This window comes from Astatotilapia calliptera, chromosome 5, assembly GCF_964374335.1.
Source record: "Astatotilapia calliptera chromosome 5, fAstCal68.1, whole genome shotgun sequence".
Classification (NCBI taxonomy): Eukaryota; Metazoa; Chordata; class Actinopteri; order Cichliformes; family Cichlidae; genus Astatotilapia; species Astatotilapia calliptera.
This window is the reverse complement of record NC_137426.1, coordinates 3,727,077-3,742,617: the sequence shown is the minus strand read 5'-3', so window position 1 is coordinate 3,742,617 and position 15,541 is coordinate 3,727,077. Positions and strand designations below refer to the sequence as shown.

General features: G+C 41.7%; 1 protein-coding gene and 1 long non-coding RNA gene across 2 annotated transcripts; one reads left to right on the top strand and one right to left on the bottom strand.

The window, feature by feature from the left end:
• The first annotated feature begins 204 nt into the window (after window positions 1-204).
• LOC113021876 (granzyme B-like) lies at window positions 205-3,602 on the top strand. The gene is made up of 5 exons (XM_026166698.2): window positions 205-311; window positions 397-544; window positions 2,490-2,625; window positions 2,835-3,107; window positions 3,222-3,602. Exons 1-5 carry the CDS (start codon window positions 254-256, stop codon window positions 3,396-3,398), a joined length of 792 nt encoding a protein of 263 aa, XP_026022483.2. The 5' UTR covers window positions 205-253; the 3' UTR covers window positions 3,399-3,602.
• Window positions 3,603-11,490: 7,888 nt separating this feature from the next.
• LOC145428818 (uncharacterized) lies at window positions 11,491-14,089 on the bottom strand. Its single transcript, XR_013909139.1, has 3 exons — window positions 14,011-14,089; window positions 12,402-12,497; window positions 11,491-11,630 (listed from the first exon to the last, which is right to left on the bottom strand). It is a non-coding gene; the product is annotated as an uncharacterized LOC145428818 (long non-coding RNA).
• Between the last annotated feature and the right edge of the window lie 1,452 nt (window positions 14,090-15,541).

Here is a 15,541-nt window from a genome sequence, read left to right as displayed (position 1 = left end):
ACCCAAAGAAAAACAAAGGGAGCATTTCTCAGTAAGCAGAAGATTTAGCTGTAGTTTGTTTGAAATTCAATACTGTTAATGAGAAATGGGTGCACATATAACAGATGGTGATAGTGAAGCATTTGCTGTGGAAAATTTCAAAAACATGTTACTCACAGGAAGTGGTTAAAAGTCAAATGTTAGTTGGTACAAACTGCTTAAAAGGACTGACCCGTCGGCCTCAACATAAGAGATCGAGCATTTCACCACCAAGATGTTTGCTCTGCAGTCATTTGCGGTCATTTATGCGCTGACATTCCTCGGGCAAAATGGTAAGTTGCACCATGAATACTTGTGTGGAATATTAATATTTTTTAAATAATTTTTATTAATTTTGTTTCCTCCTAATGCTACTAGTCCTCGGAAGTGAAATTATAAATGGGCAAATAGCCCCAGACAACGAAATGCTGTATATGGCATCAGTGCTGGATAACAGAGGCTACCATATTTGTGGAGGATTTCTTGTGTCTGAGAACCTTGTAATGACTGCTGCACACTGCGATGTGTAAGTAATCTTTCCTCCAAGGAAATTTCTTATTTATTTCTTATATATATAAATTCTCTCTCTACATATAGATATATGACATATATATATATATATATATATATATATATATATATATATATATATATATATATATATATATATATATATATATATATATATATATATATATATATATATATGAGTGAGATCATTAACAAGACTGGCTACGGATACCGACTACGGAACGGAGCAGTTGTCAGCCACCTCCTGTACATGGATGACATCAAGCTGTATGCCAAGAGTGAACGAGACATCGATTCACTGATCCACACTACCAGGCTATACAGCAATGACATTGGAATGTCGTTCGGACTGGAGAAGTGTAGTCGAATGGTATCAAAGAGAGGGAAGGTAGTCAGAACTGAGGGGATTGAACTACCAGAAGGCAACATTGCAGACATAGAGGACAGTTACAAGTACCTGGGGATCCCACAGGCGAATGGGAACCATGAAGAGGCCGCTAGAAAAGCTGCAACCACCAAGTACCTGCAGAGGGTCAGGCAAGTCCTGAGGAGTCAGCTGAATGGTAAGAACAAGATCCAGGCCATCAACACGTACGCCCTGCCCGTGATCAGGTACCCTGCTGGGGTAATAGGCTGGCCAAAGGAGGAGATAGAAGCCACTGACATCAAAACAAGAAAGCTCCTTACCATGCATGGAGGGTTTCACCCCAAGTCCAGCACCCTGAGGCTGTACGCTAAGCGGAAGGAAGGGGGCCGGGGACTGGTGAGTGTCAGCACCACAGTCCAGGATGAGACAAGGAACATCCAAGAATACATTGGGAAGATGGCCCCAACTGACCGAGTGCTCAGTGAATACCTCAGGCAGCAGAAACCCAAGAAAGAGGAGGGAGACGAGGAACCATCATGGAAGGACAGGCCCCTGCACGGTATGTACCACCGGCAGATAGAGGAGGTGGCTGATATCCAGAAATCCTACCAGTGGCTGGACAAAGCTGGACTGAAAGACAGCACAGAGGCACTAATCATGGCAGCACAAGAACAAGCTCTGAGCACAAGATCCATAGAGGCTGGGGTCTATCACACCAGGCAAGACCCCAGGTGCAGGCTGTGTAAAGATGCCCCAGAGACAATCCAGCACATAACAGCAGGGTGCAAGATGCTAGCAGGCAAGGCATACATGGAACGCCATAACCAAGTGGCCGGCATAGTGTACAGGAACATCTGTGCTGATTACAACCTGGAAGTCCCGAGGTCAAAATGGGAGATGCCCCCAAGGGTGGTGGAGAATGACCGAGCTAAGATCCTGTGGGACTTCCAGATACAGACGGACAAAATGGTGGTGGCTAACCAACCGGACATAGTGGTGGTAGACAAACAGAAGAAGGCGGCCGTAGTGATCGATGTAGCGGTTCCGAATGACAGCAATATCAGGAAGAAGGAACACGAGAAGCTGGAGAAATACCAAGGGCTCAGAGAAGAGCTCGAGAGGATGTGGAGGGTGAAGGTAACGGTGGTCCCCGTGGTAATCGGAGCACTAGGTGCGGTGTCTCCCAAGCTAGGCGAGTGGCTCCAGCAGATCCCGGGAACAACATCGGAAATCTCTGTCCAGAAAAGCGCAGTCCTGGGAACAGCTAAGATACTGCGCAGGACCCTCAAGCTCCCAGGCCTCTGGTAGAGGACCCGAGCTTGAAGGATAAACCGCCCGCAGGGGCGTGCTGGGTGTTTTTTATATACACATGACATGTATATTTAGTACTGTATAATGTAATAATAATTATTTAAGTTCTTCCCTTACAAACTAAAACCATAAAAAATTTTGAATAAATTCAGTGAATACATAAAATTGAATTTAACTATAAAAATGTATTAATATTTTCATCATGTTGTTTATGTAACTGCAGAAAATCTACTGATGATCTTCATTATTATATTTTATTCAGGAATCCTAGGTACGTAGTCCTTGGTAACCACCATCTGAGGAGTGATACTGATAAGAGTGTGATACAGATTGCCGACAAATACAAACACCCATATTATCGGAAAGTTGGCTCTGGATACGACATCATGCTTTTAAAAGTAAGGTTTTTATCTTTTTGTTTTCTCACTTCACACTGGAAGTTTTATATTTTTGAGTGTTTGAATTTACAATGCACTTATTGACAAAACAAATTTCTAATTGAGGGAAAAAGTGCTTACTTAAAAAAAGATAAATGATAGATGTTCTGTGTTGCTGTTACATGTTTTCACTTATTTTTAATCTTTACTCTTTAATTCTGTGCCTCTAGCTGCCTACACTTATCCAACCAAACAAAACAATTCAATTCATTCGACTTCCCCTCCGTGAAATGACATTAAAGGAAAATGAGAAGTGCCAAGTGGCTGGATGGGGTAAGATAAACACTTACGGTAATGTTGTTGATGACCTGAGAGTGGTGGATGTGTCTGTCATCGGCCCACAAGTCTGCCAGAATGCTTGGGCTCAAAAGGTTCCTGGATACAAGCTTCCTCCCAATGTTATCTGTGCAGGTGGATACAACACAAATAAAGGATTCTGTCAGGTATGTTTTCTGTCCTTTCCTTGAAAATTCTTGCTAACTGCTCTGTGGTTGAGAAATATATGAGCACTCTGCATTAAGTATCACATGAAAAAAGTAAATACTTCCTTCTCACAGGGTGATTCTGGTGGCCCTCTGGTCTACAAGGGAATGGCTGTCGGTATTGTTTCTTACAACAAGGCGATTGGTGAAAACTTGGGACAGTGTGACTATCCGGATGTCCCCAATGTCTATACAGATATCTCAAAATACGTTAACTGGTTCAGGAGGATTCTCCAGGGGGGAAAAAGTTAAATCTTACACAAAGCTTTGCGTCAGCACACTGTAAGTGTGCAAGCTATGCCTCTGTCAATGTTTGCTCTCAATGCAGAATAAAGAAAATGTTTCAAGTATTGTTTTCTTACACAAAGTTTTGCATCAGCACACTGTAAGTGTGTAAGCTATGCCTCCGTCAATGTTTGCTCTCAATGCAGAATAAAGAAAATGTTTCAAATATTGTTTCTGTGCATGAATAATATTTATTATGACTTTAAAACCTATCCATCCATCTATCTATATATATATTGAAATTCAGGTTTACCATGGCAAATTAGTTCCATGCAATACTAATATCTGTAAACTAATTTTTCATTTCTACAGTACATTCATCCTGCTTTTTTGAGTACTATAAATACTAAAGACTAACAGAGGGTGTTTCTTTTACCACAGAGAATTACCTGATGTGGTTTTCAGTTAAATCTCTAATAAGTCAAAAAACTGAAGCCATGACAATTTAATACTAGAAACGGCTCTAACTACAGTAACACTACTTTTCTAATTTAATAGTAAGATCATGAACATTGAACATCCTGACGTCTTCTCTTGGTTAGCGTGTTGGATGCCCGCCTTTGCTTCCTTTTTGCTCCCACATTCTTCTGTTGTCTGTCTTTGGTGACCCTGCCGGTTTGGTCTTCTTCTGTTTCCCTGTTGTTTATTATTAGAAGGAGGAAAAATAAAATCTGCATTCAGTAGCATCCAGAATACAACACTGCAGAACATGTTTGCTAAAAATTTGTTACTGTTAGTATATTTCAGTTAAAATGAGATATGTCACATCACTTTGATTCCTAAACAAACAGCAACTCTACATAATTAATTAGAATGTAACTGAACTGAAATCAGCCATGAGATTCATGAGGTATTTGCTCCTTTATAAAATAACTAAAACATTTTTATTAAACCGTCTCAGACACCTTTCTTCTGAGACTGTACTTCTCCAGATGTCATCTCTGTCCCGTCAGGCACAGCCATCCTTTTCTGTCTTCCTGCTCTGGTCTGAAGTTCCACGTCCACGGGGTAATGGTCACTGAAGCTGAGTGCCTTAGAGAGTAAATATAGTTGAACGACAAGACCGATGCTGTCCCTTACAATAAAATAGTCAAATCATTTCTGCCTTTGAGCTCAGAAAACACATAAGTGAGTCTCACCTCCTCATCAGTCAGCTTAAACTCTTGCTGTAAGTTGAAAGACTTGGCCGAGTTGGGGACGATGGCGTTCGACATGGTCTCTCCATACACAACAATTCTGTTTGACAAAGAGGAGACATAAAAAAAAAGTTATGAAGTACTTTTTATAGTGTGGCACTTTACAGTGTGAAGCCATCATAATTTTATCCCTTCATTTTTCTCTCAATTTTAAATTCCTTCATGTCCCTAACATTAGACGTAAGCTGTGAGAGGCACTCTAAAGAAAAAACGGAATCTTCCTGAAAAATAATAAAGAACACTTTGGCCATGTTGCAGAGGCTTTGTGATGGCTCAGCTCACAAAAAGACCCATCAGCATGCTGCCACCAGTGCTCATCATTTACAAACAGTCCTTCCCCACAAAGTAAAAATTGTACAAACAAATGTTTCACATAAATCAGTGATTCATGAACATTTTCCTATCTGAATTCGTTTATCTGTTTCTTTTTTGGGGATAGGTTAATTGATTAGTCTAAATTGCCCATAGGTGTGAATGCGGGAGTGAATGTGAGTGCGAATGGTTGTCTGTCCCTGTGTGTCAGCCCTGCGACAAACTGGCGACCTGTCCATGGTGTACCCTGCCTCTCGCCCTATGACAGCTGCAGGCTCCCCCGCAACCCTGAAAAAGGATGAGCGGAAACGAATGGATGGATGGATGTTTCTTTCTCCTGGTTTTTGTTTCAGTGGTGATTATGCAGATTGTATGAAGAATAATATCTTAATCTTCTTATACGGCGCCGAATCACAACAACAGTCCCCTCAAGGGGCTTTATATTGTAAGGTAGACCCTACAGTAATGCATACAGATATACATAGCAGAATTAACGACGAGGGTCTGGCTGCAGCCACTGGGGAGCGCCATATTGCGACCTCCATAGTAACCGGAAACACGTGACCTCCACAGTGTGCTCAAATACGTTCCCTGCGTGGATACAGTGGAAACCTTGCAAGTGGATCATAAGGTTGAGACAGAGTGTTACGTTTCGGTGTTGTCAGTGTGTTGTTTTTGGCGTGACTGTTATGTGTTTCCTGTTTTACTTTGAAAGTCTGTGTTATCTTAGTCTTTTCAGTTTACGTTTCCCTGTCTCGTCAGTTCAGTGTTGCCCCAGCTGTGTTTCCCTCTTGTTGTCCATTTTCCTGATTGCTCCCTCTAGGTATTTAAACCCTGTGTTTCAGTGTGTCATGGTCGCGATCTCCCCCGTGTTGTAAATAGTTTGGTGTGTTTGTTGTAAATAAATAGTCTGTTGTAAATAGTTGTGAATGGGTTTGTTAATATTTTCGTTTGAGACACTTCCGTTTGGGATTTTGGTGGAGAGCTTTAGTTTTTTTTCTCGTGTGTCTTTTGCCTTATTTTTATTTTCCTGCGTTGCACCCCGGTTGCCTAGGCCGGGGTGTAACATATGGGGGCTCGTCCGGGATTGCCTTCGCTGGGGGGTCCGGGGACCGCCCCAGCCTTTGTCGTCGCTGGAGGGTCCGTGGGACCGCTCCAGCCTTCATCCGCCTTCGCTGGAGGGTCCGAGGGACCGCTCCAGCCTTCGTCGTCTGCTGGAGGGTCAGTGGGACCGCTCCAGCCTTCATCATCTTCGTCTGCCTTCGCTTCAGCTGTCCGTCTCCGCTGGAGGGTCCGAGGGACCGCTCCAGCCTTCATCCGCCTTCGCTGGAGGGTCCGAGGGACCGCTCCAGCCTTCGTCGTCTGCTGGAGGGTCCGTGGGACCGCCCCAGCCTTCATCCGCCTTCGCTGGAGGGTCGGTGGGACCGCTCCAGCCTTCATCCGCCTTCGCTGGAGGGTCCGAGGGACCGCTGCAGCCTTCGTCGTCTGCTGGAGGGTCAGTGGGACCGCTCCAGCCTTCATCAGCTTCGTCTGCCTTCGCTGAGGGGAGGGTCCGTGGGACCGCCCCAGCCTTCATCCGCCTTCGCTGGAGGGTCCGTGGGACCGCTCCAGCCTTCGTCGTCTGCTGGAGGGTCAGTGGGACCGCCCCAGCCTTCATCCGCCTTCGCTGGAGGGTCCGTGGGACCGCTCCAGCCTTCGTCGTCTGCTGGAGGGTCAGTGGGACCGCCCCAGCCTTCATCCGCCTTCGCTGGAGGGTCCGTGGGACCGCCCCAGCCTTCATCCGCCTTCGCTGGAGGGTCCGTGGGACCGCTCCAGCCTTCGTCGTCTGCTGGAGGGTCAGTGGGACCGCTCCAGCCTTCATCGGCTTCGTCTGTCTGGATCAAACTTTTCACTTGGTGTTAAATGTTTGATTTTTGGGTGGGGGGAACTGTTACGTTTCGGTGTTGTCAGTGTGTTGTTTTTGGCGTGACTGTTATGTGTTTCCTGTTTTACTTTGAAAGTCTGTGTTATCTTAGTCTTTTCAGTTTACGTTTCCCTGTCTCGTCAGTTCTGAGTTGCCCCAGCTGTGTTTCCCTCTTGTTGTCCATTTTCCTGATTGCTCCCTCTAGGTATTTAAACCCTGTGTTTCAGTGTGTCATGGTCGCGATCTCCCCCGTGTTGTAAATAGTTTGGTGTGTTTGTTGTAAATAAATAGTCTGTTGTAAATAGTTGTGAATGGGTTTGTTAATATTTTCGTTTGAGACACTTCCGTTTGGGATTTTGGTGGAGAGCTTTAGTTTTTTTTCTCGTGTGTCTTTTGCCTTATTTTTATTTTCCTGCGTTGCACCCCGGTTGCCTAGGCCGGGGTGTAACACAGAGTCTTTCATATATAATTTTGCCATTGATAATTTCATAATTCTAGGAGTCATCTAGTTTGCTTACACTGATTACGTTGGCACTTTGTTAGCGTTACAACAACGGTCAGACCCCCGAGGTAGCTAAACTTTAGTAAGGAATGTGTGCACTTTTGACACCTCTGGTTAGCATTTAATGGTCAGTTGCTTGTTATTAAACAAATTCCCTTCACTACTTTTAACCATCTGTAACATCAATGCACATTGTTCCATTTACTGCATATCGCACTTCATGTCTTTCCTTCCACCTGCATCAACATTGTAAAGTTCGTCACAAAGAGATTTATATATTTATAAATACTAATATTCTCTATTACATTCTGTTCTGCTTTTTTATTGCCCAGATTTTAGTTAGCCTTTGTTAAATTGTCTGTTATATGTCAATATATACGTATGTAACAAATAAAAGTGTCTTGTAAATTATGTTTTTGTAAAGAATTTTCTCCCCAAATTTCTTACACGCTAACTAATGTGTTAGTTCTGCTAAAACCTGAACTTAAATGTGTATATGGTGTTTATCTGTTTTTCTCTTTGTTTTAGATGCACATATCAAATTGGAATTCTGCCTCCAAGCCAGAATTGCAGGAATGCACAACATGTTGCAGAAGACTCTTTCACTGCCCTCTCTGCCCCACTTTCAACTTCCATTAAAAACCCAAATCCTCTTTGTCTTCGTTTTAAATTTTTGCCATCAAATAAACAGCAGTTCAGGAAGGAGCGAAGTCAGGGCAAAGATCGTGGAGCATATAAATGGACACATTAAAAATGCTTTGCCTTTCAGAGTTATGTTGGCATTAAATATACCTCATAGTTAAAGTTATAAATATGCACTTCTTTTCAGCACTTCTGCAGTCTCTTTGTTGCCTTAAAAGTTGCTATTCACAACTTTTCTCTCTTACAGACAAAATGATATGCCGGTGCAGGCTGCCATGTAGGACGACAGGACACGCTCACTGCCCTGTCTGTAACATGACAATCATACAGTGTGGGGCAAAACATTTATTGTCATGTCAGCATTCTTCAGTGCCAAGTCAGCCACCAGTATCAGGACTGCTCCCCACTGAACTCTCCAAGGAGCCTCGTCATCTTCCCGCTGCACTCTCGATGTCTTGTCTCCAGTCTCAAGTAAGTTGCCTGCAATGATATTTAAGGTCCAGCAGGTGACAGTATGGAGCAAAACAGCAACACTGTGTCGACAAAGTATCGATACAATGTGCTGAAATGCTTCACGAGGCCTCATCTACCCATCACTACCTAAAATGCAGGCAAAAGACTGATGATATGAATGAACGTTTATTTACAAAGTGGCAGAATGACAAAAACAGGCAATGAGGCATGAGAAGTTACTGAAGAAAACTAAAGTGGGAAAACTAAAGAGCCAGCCTGATAACCTAACGGCGTGAAGGGCAGAGAGATGCAGCCTAAGGAACAAACACCCCAATGAAACGCAGACGAGCAGACCGCACCCACTATATACACACACACAAGGAAATCAGGTAATGACACACAGGAGGGGAGCACAGCTGATCCCAATTCACAAGATGACAGGAAGAGACAAGCTAACACTGTGGAGTAAAACAGGAAATTCACAAACACAAACTCAGGGACACCACCGAAGCACCAGGAGAATGACACAGGAAATAAACCACGAACTGGAAACCCTGAGAATGAAACCTACATACTAATAAAGATAACCATTAGTGATGTGCGGATCGATCCTGAAATATCGATTCCTCCGATACCAATCATTTATGTTCTAGAATCGATTCTCACAATAAAATATCGATATTTTAGTAATTTAGAGTAAATTTGTAGTTTATCATTATGTTGCGGGAATTTCCGTCTTGTGTGTGACTGGATGCAGTAAGGAGTGTATGTGATGTGTGTGTGAGCATGCGCGTGAAGGAAACGCGGGGAGCGAAAGAGAGAAAAAAATGGAGAGAGTGTGTCATGGGTAGAGAGGGCGACCGGGAGCAGCGTTCTAACGGGCTACAGGCTATGCAGTGTGTTTCGAAGTGTGCAGTACTGTTATTAAAGCCTCATCTCTTCATTACTCTCCGGGGCCTCGGCTGATTTCTGTCTGTCTCACTACTCCACAAAAGTGAAGGGAGTTAACCCCGAAGGAGGACAAACTTCGGCCCTGGAGGAAACATCTCCCCTCGCGTCTCCCGACCACGGTCAGGGGACTGACGGCGAGGAATGGTTAACAATTAACAGGAAGACAGTGGAAAGAAACTATAACATTCGGATTGTCTACATTCAAAGGAACTACTTCTTCTTCCGCCCTTCATAGTCATGTGCGAAATACGGCTGTATAAATGTCTCGCAGCACCTTGCGTGCGCACTCACGACAATGGCTGAGCGTAATTGTGCGGACGTATTGTACCTCCACAAACACCTGAGACGTGGTTTGCGATACATGTGGCAAAAAAGTGCTCCAAGAGTGAGGTGTTGTGGCCGTAGCCTACTAGGGAGACATTCAAAAGGTCTGTTGGGGGGGTGATAAATACATTTTACAGGGTTTATTTATCGGATAAAATACGTTAAATCACCGTTATTATTGGCCGGCCCGGAAACAGCGGGGGTGTCCAAATTCAGAGGCTGCTTCCACCTGAGGACCCGGCCTTCGCGGTCTAAAGAAAGCTGGGTAGTACGTCACGAGCTCCCTCGGTGGAGGGTGATATATTTACCTAACACTTTCCTGCTGAGTGGATGGACTCAGTCCCATTTATCTGATCATATTAAAAAAACATGAAGTTTATTTGATAAAATTTTGTCATGAAGTGTATAAGAAAGGAGGATCGTCACTGTTGAGCTCATTGGCATGACTTGTAATTGACAAGTTGAGTAAACAGTTTCATTCCTTGTTGCAACCCTTTTTTTCTTTATTCTCTTGTATGTCCCACATTGTGGTCAAAGTTGTTGGCCTCTTACCCTCTGCCTGCCACACAGATGTACCTAACACTTTCCTGCTGAGTGGATGGACTCAGTCACTTTTTTGTGATCACATTGACAAAAACATGAAGTTTATTTGATAAAATTTTGTCATAAAATGTATATGTCTTCCAGGGAAGGACGGATGTTGTTTTGCTGTGCTGTATTTTAATGTGAAGTGTACTTATTTTTTATATTGCATGTATTGGTCATATTTTGTGCAGTGTTTTATTTAGATTGCATGTTTTGCTTATACCGTCAAATTGTCCTGCACTGTAAACCCGAACAAGTTGACTGAACTTAAAACTTTTGTGGAAACTGATTACCTCAAAAGATTTAAGTACAAAAACTCATATCTTCTAAGTATGGGGTACTCAAAATTTGTATTTATTGTTAACCTAAAAAATTTAAATTATATTTTATATTTTATTAATTGAGCTTTACTCAAAGACTGTATACTTTAATTTCAATATTTTTGTGTTTCTTGTAGTTTATTATTTTGATGCAACACAATGCAATTATATTACAACTCAAATTATCTGATTATTAATTAAAAGATATTTATGTTTCAATGTTTGAGTGTAGACTACTAAAAAAAAAAAAAGTATGGAAATTCAGTTACTTTACATTTTGTTTATTTAACATTTTTTCATGAAAATTTAAAAACATCACAAATGTTTTTCTAAAACAACTAACATGGACATCGGCACCATAAAGTGAGCATTATAAATTCTGTGTAGAACATTTATCTTTTTATAAAATCACAAAGGACGACATCAGTCCTAATTGCATCTTTCTCAAAATACACAAAAATGCAAAACAAAAAGTCAAATACTAATCACTTTTTTTTTAAATAGAAATGAAAAACAATTTTTTAAAATGGGTACAAAGACGATCAGCTTCCAAATAACCAGATAAGGCAGTCAAGTATAGGAAAATTAGGTAAACTGATGGAGTTAAATCCACCCAAAGCCTGTAGTAAACTTAAAGTGCTTAAAGTGCTTCAAACAAAGTGCTCAGTAACAGAGTGCGTGTCCTAACAAACATTGCCTTATATTCCTTAAGAGCATGTAGGCAGGGGTTTCAGGGGTTTGCCGTCATCAAGCCCCATGAAGATATTTTGGACAAAGGCAAATGTGTGAACCAGCTTCCTGGGGTAGTCTAAATGCAGAGCATAGATCAAGCCAAACAATAAAGCAAATGCATTTGCAAATCTGGGAATATCACGCATCACCTAGTCGCCTTTCACCACAACAGCCATGCTTGAGGAAGTAAAATGGACTGGACTGGGAAGCGCCGTCGGTAACCACTGTGAGAAGGGCAACTGAAGTGTCAATGAGGGTCGACTCATCCAATGCGTCCGCCTGGAATAGACAGAGTATCAATGGTAAATGGCCTGTATTTGTATAGCGCTTTACACATTCAGTCATCCAGACATTCACACACTGGTGATGGCAGCTACATTGTAGCCACAGCCACCATGGGGCGCACTTACAGAGGCGAGGCTGCCGGACACTGGCACCAGCGGGCCCTCTGACCAACATCAGTAGGGAATGGGTGAAGAGTCTTGCCCAACGACAAACGACCGAGCCTGTCGGAGCCAGGGCTCGAACCGGCAACCTTCTGATTACAAGGCGAACTCCCAACTCTTGAGCCATGATCGCCCCAATTAAATAAGTAAGGTTGGTTTGAGAGAATGTGACAAGCATGACCTGTAATCTAGCAAAACATTCAGCAGTGTAGTGGGTTACTTTGTAACGAGTTAGGGTACTCTACTTTTTTTGAAAAATGTACATTAACGTGTTAGCTTCTTGCATTACATAATTTGTATTTTTATTATTTTTCTAAAAAAAAAAGTAATTTTTTATTTCATGACTTTATCTCAAAAAGAAACTAAATCTTGACTTCAGCCTGGTTTTTGGGCCACCTGCAGCATAGCCATAGTGCTGTGATACGCCTGTGCCCTGCTCCTGACCTGTGTGTGTGTGTGTGTGTGTGTGTGTGTGAGGGTTTTCTAAAGAGAGGGTATTTTGTTTGTACAATTTGGTAGCTGCTAGGGTATTACATTGTATTTTAAAAAATCCATAGCATTTTATCTTACTGGCAGAATTTAAGTAATGCAAAAATACACTTACATTACATGTCTAAAAGAATTCTGGGTCCTCCTCCCGCAGGTATACAGGAAGGGCACGAAGTACTGCAGTGCGTTTCACGTTGATATCAGGCGCCTCCTAAAAAGGGAAAAGAAAAGTTCATTTAACGCAAAGTTTTCAGGTGTCATTCTTTGGGGAGAATACATGTTTATGAAACTGCATGACATCAGACTCTACTAAATTTTGGAGACTTTTCTTTTAAGATACAACCTTTCTGTCTCTTGTGACAGAGAGTCTGTTTCTTAATCATTTGACAAAAACCCTACACAGTATTTTAAAATAGTGTTCTCCAGATCAGAGCTGTAATCTATATAGAACATGGGGTTCAAAGCAAGGAAAAATTATGTGTTTATCAGTGAAACTTTTAATTTGTGTTAATTTTATCATTATCAATATATGAAATCTTCACCTTAAGGGACTTAATGAATGGTTTCTTCTAAAAATTAGAAATGATTGAGTCATTTCACATCATATGAAAATATTAATTTTTAATACAAATTTGGCCCTACAAAAATGGAAACTCAGTAACAAAGATAATGGAGATTCTCTAAACATGAGCGAATATCACAGTAAAATTGTTGATTGTGATTTACACATTGGATGTATCCTCAGTGATTTGGTACAATTATACAACATTTTATAAGAACTGAACAACTGATGAAACAACTTACTTATGTGACCACATATGAAGTGTTATAACTTACCACAAAAGGTGAACTGTGCCACTGACCCTTGGTAGATCTGCACATGATAAAAAAAAAAAATGCATTATAAATACTAACACAGCTATTAATAATTAGGGGTACATTTAAGATGTTAATGTCACAAAATAAAATAGACTGGTAGAAAGAAGTACAAGGAAATGGTAATGGGGGGAGCCATGAAAATAGATCTTTTCAACATGATTCAGTGTGACAAAGCCAGGGCGTGATTTAAAAAAAAAAAACAGGTTGTCATGGTCCTGGGTCAGTGAGCCAGTGTTTTGAGTTTCTTGAGCCTCTGAGTTTTTTGTATTATGTTCTTAGTTCTCTTTGTTGTCCCAGCTTATTCTTTAGTGTAGTGTCTTAGTTTGGTGTTCTTGTATTCTGTTTAGTTCTGAGTATTTGGTAGCTGCCCTCTGTGTTTCTTAGTTGCTCTGTCTCCCCTAGTCTAGTTTGCATCTGTGCTAATTCCTGTTTTACTTTGAAGGTCTGTGTCTCATGTGAGTGTATCCTACTTTGCTCCCTTGTCTCGTCAGTTCTGATTTCTCCCAGCTGTGCTCTCCTTCTGTGTCTCATTCCCCTCGTTACTTCCCATTGTATTTAAACCCTGTGTTTCTCTGAGTCAGTGCTGCGTTGTCCCTCAAGCTGTGTGTTTCCTCGTGTGCCTCTCTGCAAGCTGTGAGTTTATATTTTCCCAGTTTAGTTTTGTATGCTCGTTTTCTGTGAGCAGCAATTAAAGCTGTGATTTTGAGTTCATCCCCTGAGTCTGAGTCCTGCATTTTGGGTCCAACCCCTGCCTGCCGCACAGCGATTCATGACACAGGTCTTTTAACCTAAAAATGTTTTAATGGCCATGAAGAAAGGACTCTTCAATAGATCTTTCAACTCACCTGTGTTTACTGTCTCCACCTGAAATTAACTGCAGTCTCAATTTTTTTTTTCTTCTGTCTTTTTGTCTTCGGTCTTCAGTCTTGGAAGAAAAAATAAAAATATTGAAAACCTTATCAGCGCACTAAATATACAACACCTTGCTATATTCCAATTGTTTTAGATAGAGAACGTCATGACGTCCACATGCGGAGCTCGGAAAAAACATTTACTCAAAAATCATAATTAAGAAAGCAGTATTTACTCTTAACTTCTAAGCCATGTACAATTATAACTGTTTGAATCGTTAACCGAACAGAAAAGTTTTAAGTTGTTTCAACTTTGTGAGGAATTTTAATTGTTATATCCACAAACTTTATAAGTCAGGTAGACTGTTGGGGTTTACAGTGTGGAGAGACTCCGCCCTTTCCCCCGTTTTTACTAATTGGACACACCTGAGAGGAAAGGGAGGGTAATTTACAGAGTGCTCAGTGACACATAAGACGGTTGGAGCTTGGCGTTGGAGGGGAGGATGATACAGCACCAGCGACACGGAGCGAACAGTCGGACGGCAGTAGCAACAAGAGCCCAGCTTGTGCACTGCGGGAGAGCAGAGGCGGCGAGAAAGCTGGTGCCGATTTGCAGTTTTAAAGAAGCGGCGGGCGGAGTTGAGAGCTCTTCCCACCCGGGGTAAGTCTTTTGACTTATCCCATTTTTACGAATGAAAACTGCCTGAAAAGAATAGTGACTGCCGCTCCCTCCCTTTCTTCAGCGTACCGTGACGCGGAATGCGGGGAGGAAGGCGAGGACTTCGCTGGATTTCTTAGTTCTTTGTGACTTTTATACCGTGGCGGATGCCACTGGACTTTTAATGTTGTGTTTTATTGATTTTTATTGTGTTACCCCTTGGCCAGGGTTGTTTTAATTCATTTTACATTTTTAACTATTTAAATATAATAAATTATATTTTAATCGTGTGCTTTCCCTTGGCGGCTCCACTGCTCTGTCCGTTTGGAGGAAGGTTTCCTTCTTTTAGAAAACACAGTGGAAATAAGATCACCTTCCCTCCGTTACATATAAGAAAGGAGGATTATCAGTGTTGAGCTCATTGGCATGCCTTGTAATTGACAAGTTGAGCAAACTGTTGTTTCCTTTTTTTCTTTATTTCTTCTTTTTTCTTTTTTGCAACCAGTATGGTGACAGTGATCATGTTGAAATTTCAAAAGAAGATTTCAGAAAACTGTGGTAGTTTCACTTTTTATGCCATCTGTTTTACCACAATGGTTCCATGTCAGTTTTTCATCAGGCCAGAGATGTATCCACAATGCATCTGTGCAAAAACCCTAAAAAACACATCCATTCTTAACGTCCTTCACATCCACCTTAAATCAGTTTGATGTGCTCCATGTATAGCAGTATGCATGAAAACATTTGAACACAGAGAAAATTCACTAGCAAAAACTCTAAATGCCCATTCCCTTTTCCAGCAAAGTCACTAGTATTTCCACACCCCACTTATCAGAAGATACCAGTGAGATCATGTGGCATTCAGCT

What these genes read in the sequence shown, in the direction of transcription:
- LOC113021876 (XM_026166698.2), top strand. Translation starts at nt 254, where the DNA reads ATGTTTGCTCTGCAGTCATTTGCGGTCATTTATGCGCTGACATTCCTC. An exon ending in ACTGCTGCACACTGCGATGT is followed by an intron (nt 545 to 2,489) that starts GTAAGTAATCTT and finishes TATTTTATTCAG; the next exon opens with GAATCCTAGGTACGTAGTCC. An exon ending in CAAATAAAGGATTCTGTCAG is followed by an intron (nt 3,108 to 3,221) that starts GTATGTTTTCTG and finishes TCCTTCTCACAG; the next exon opens with GGTGATTCTGGTGGCCCTCT.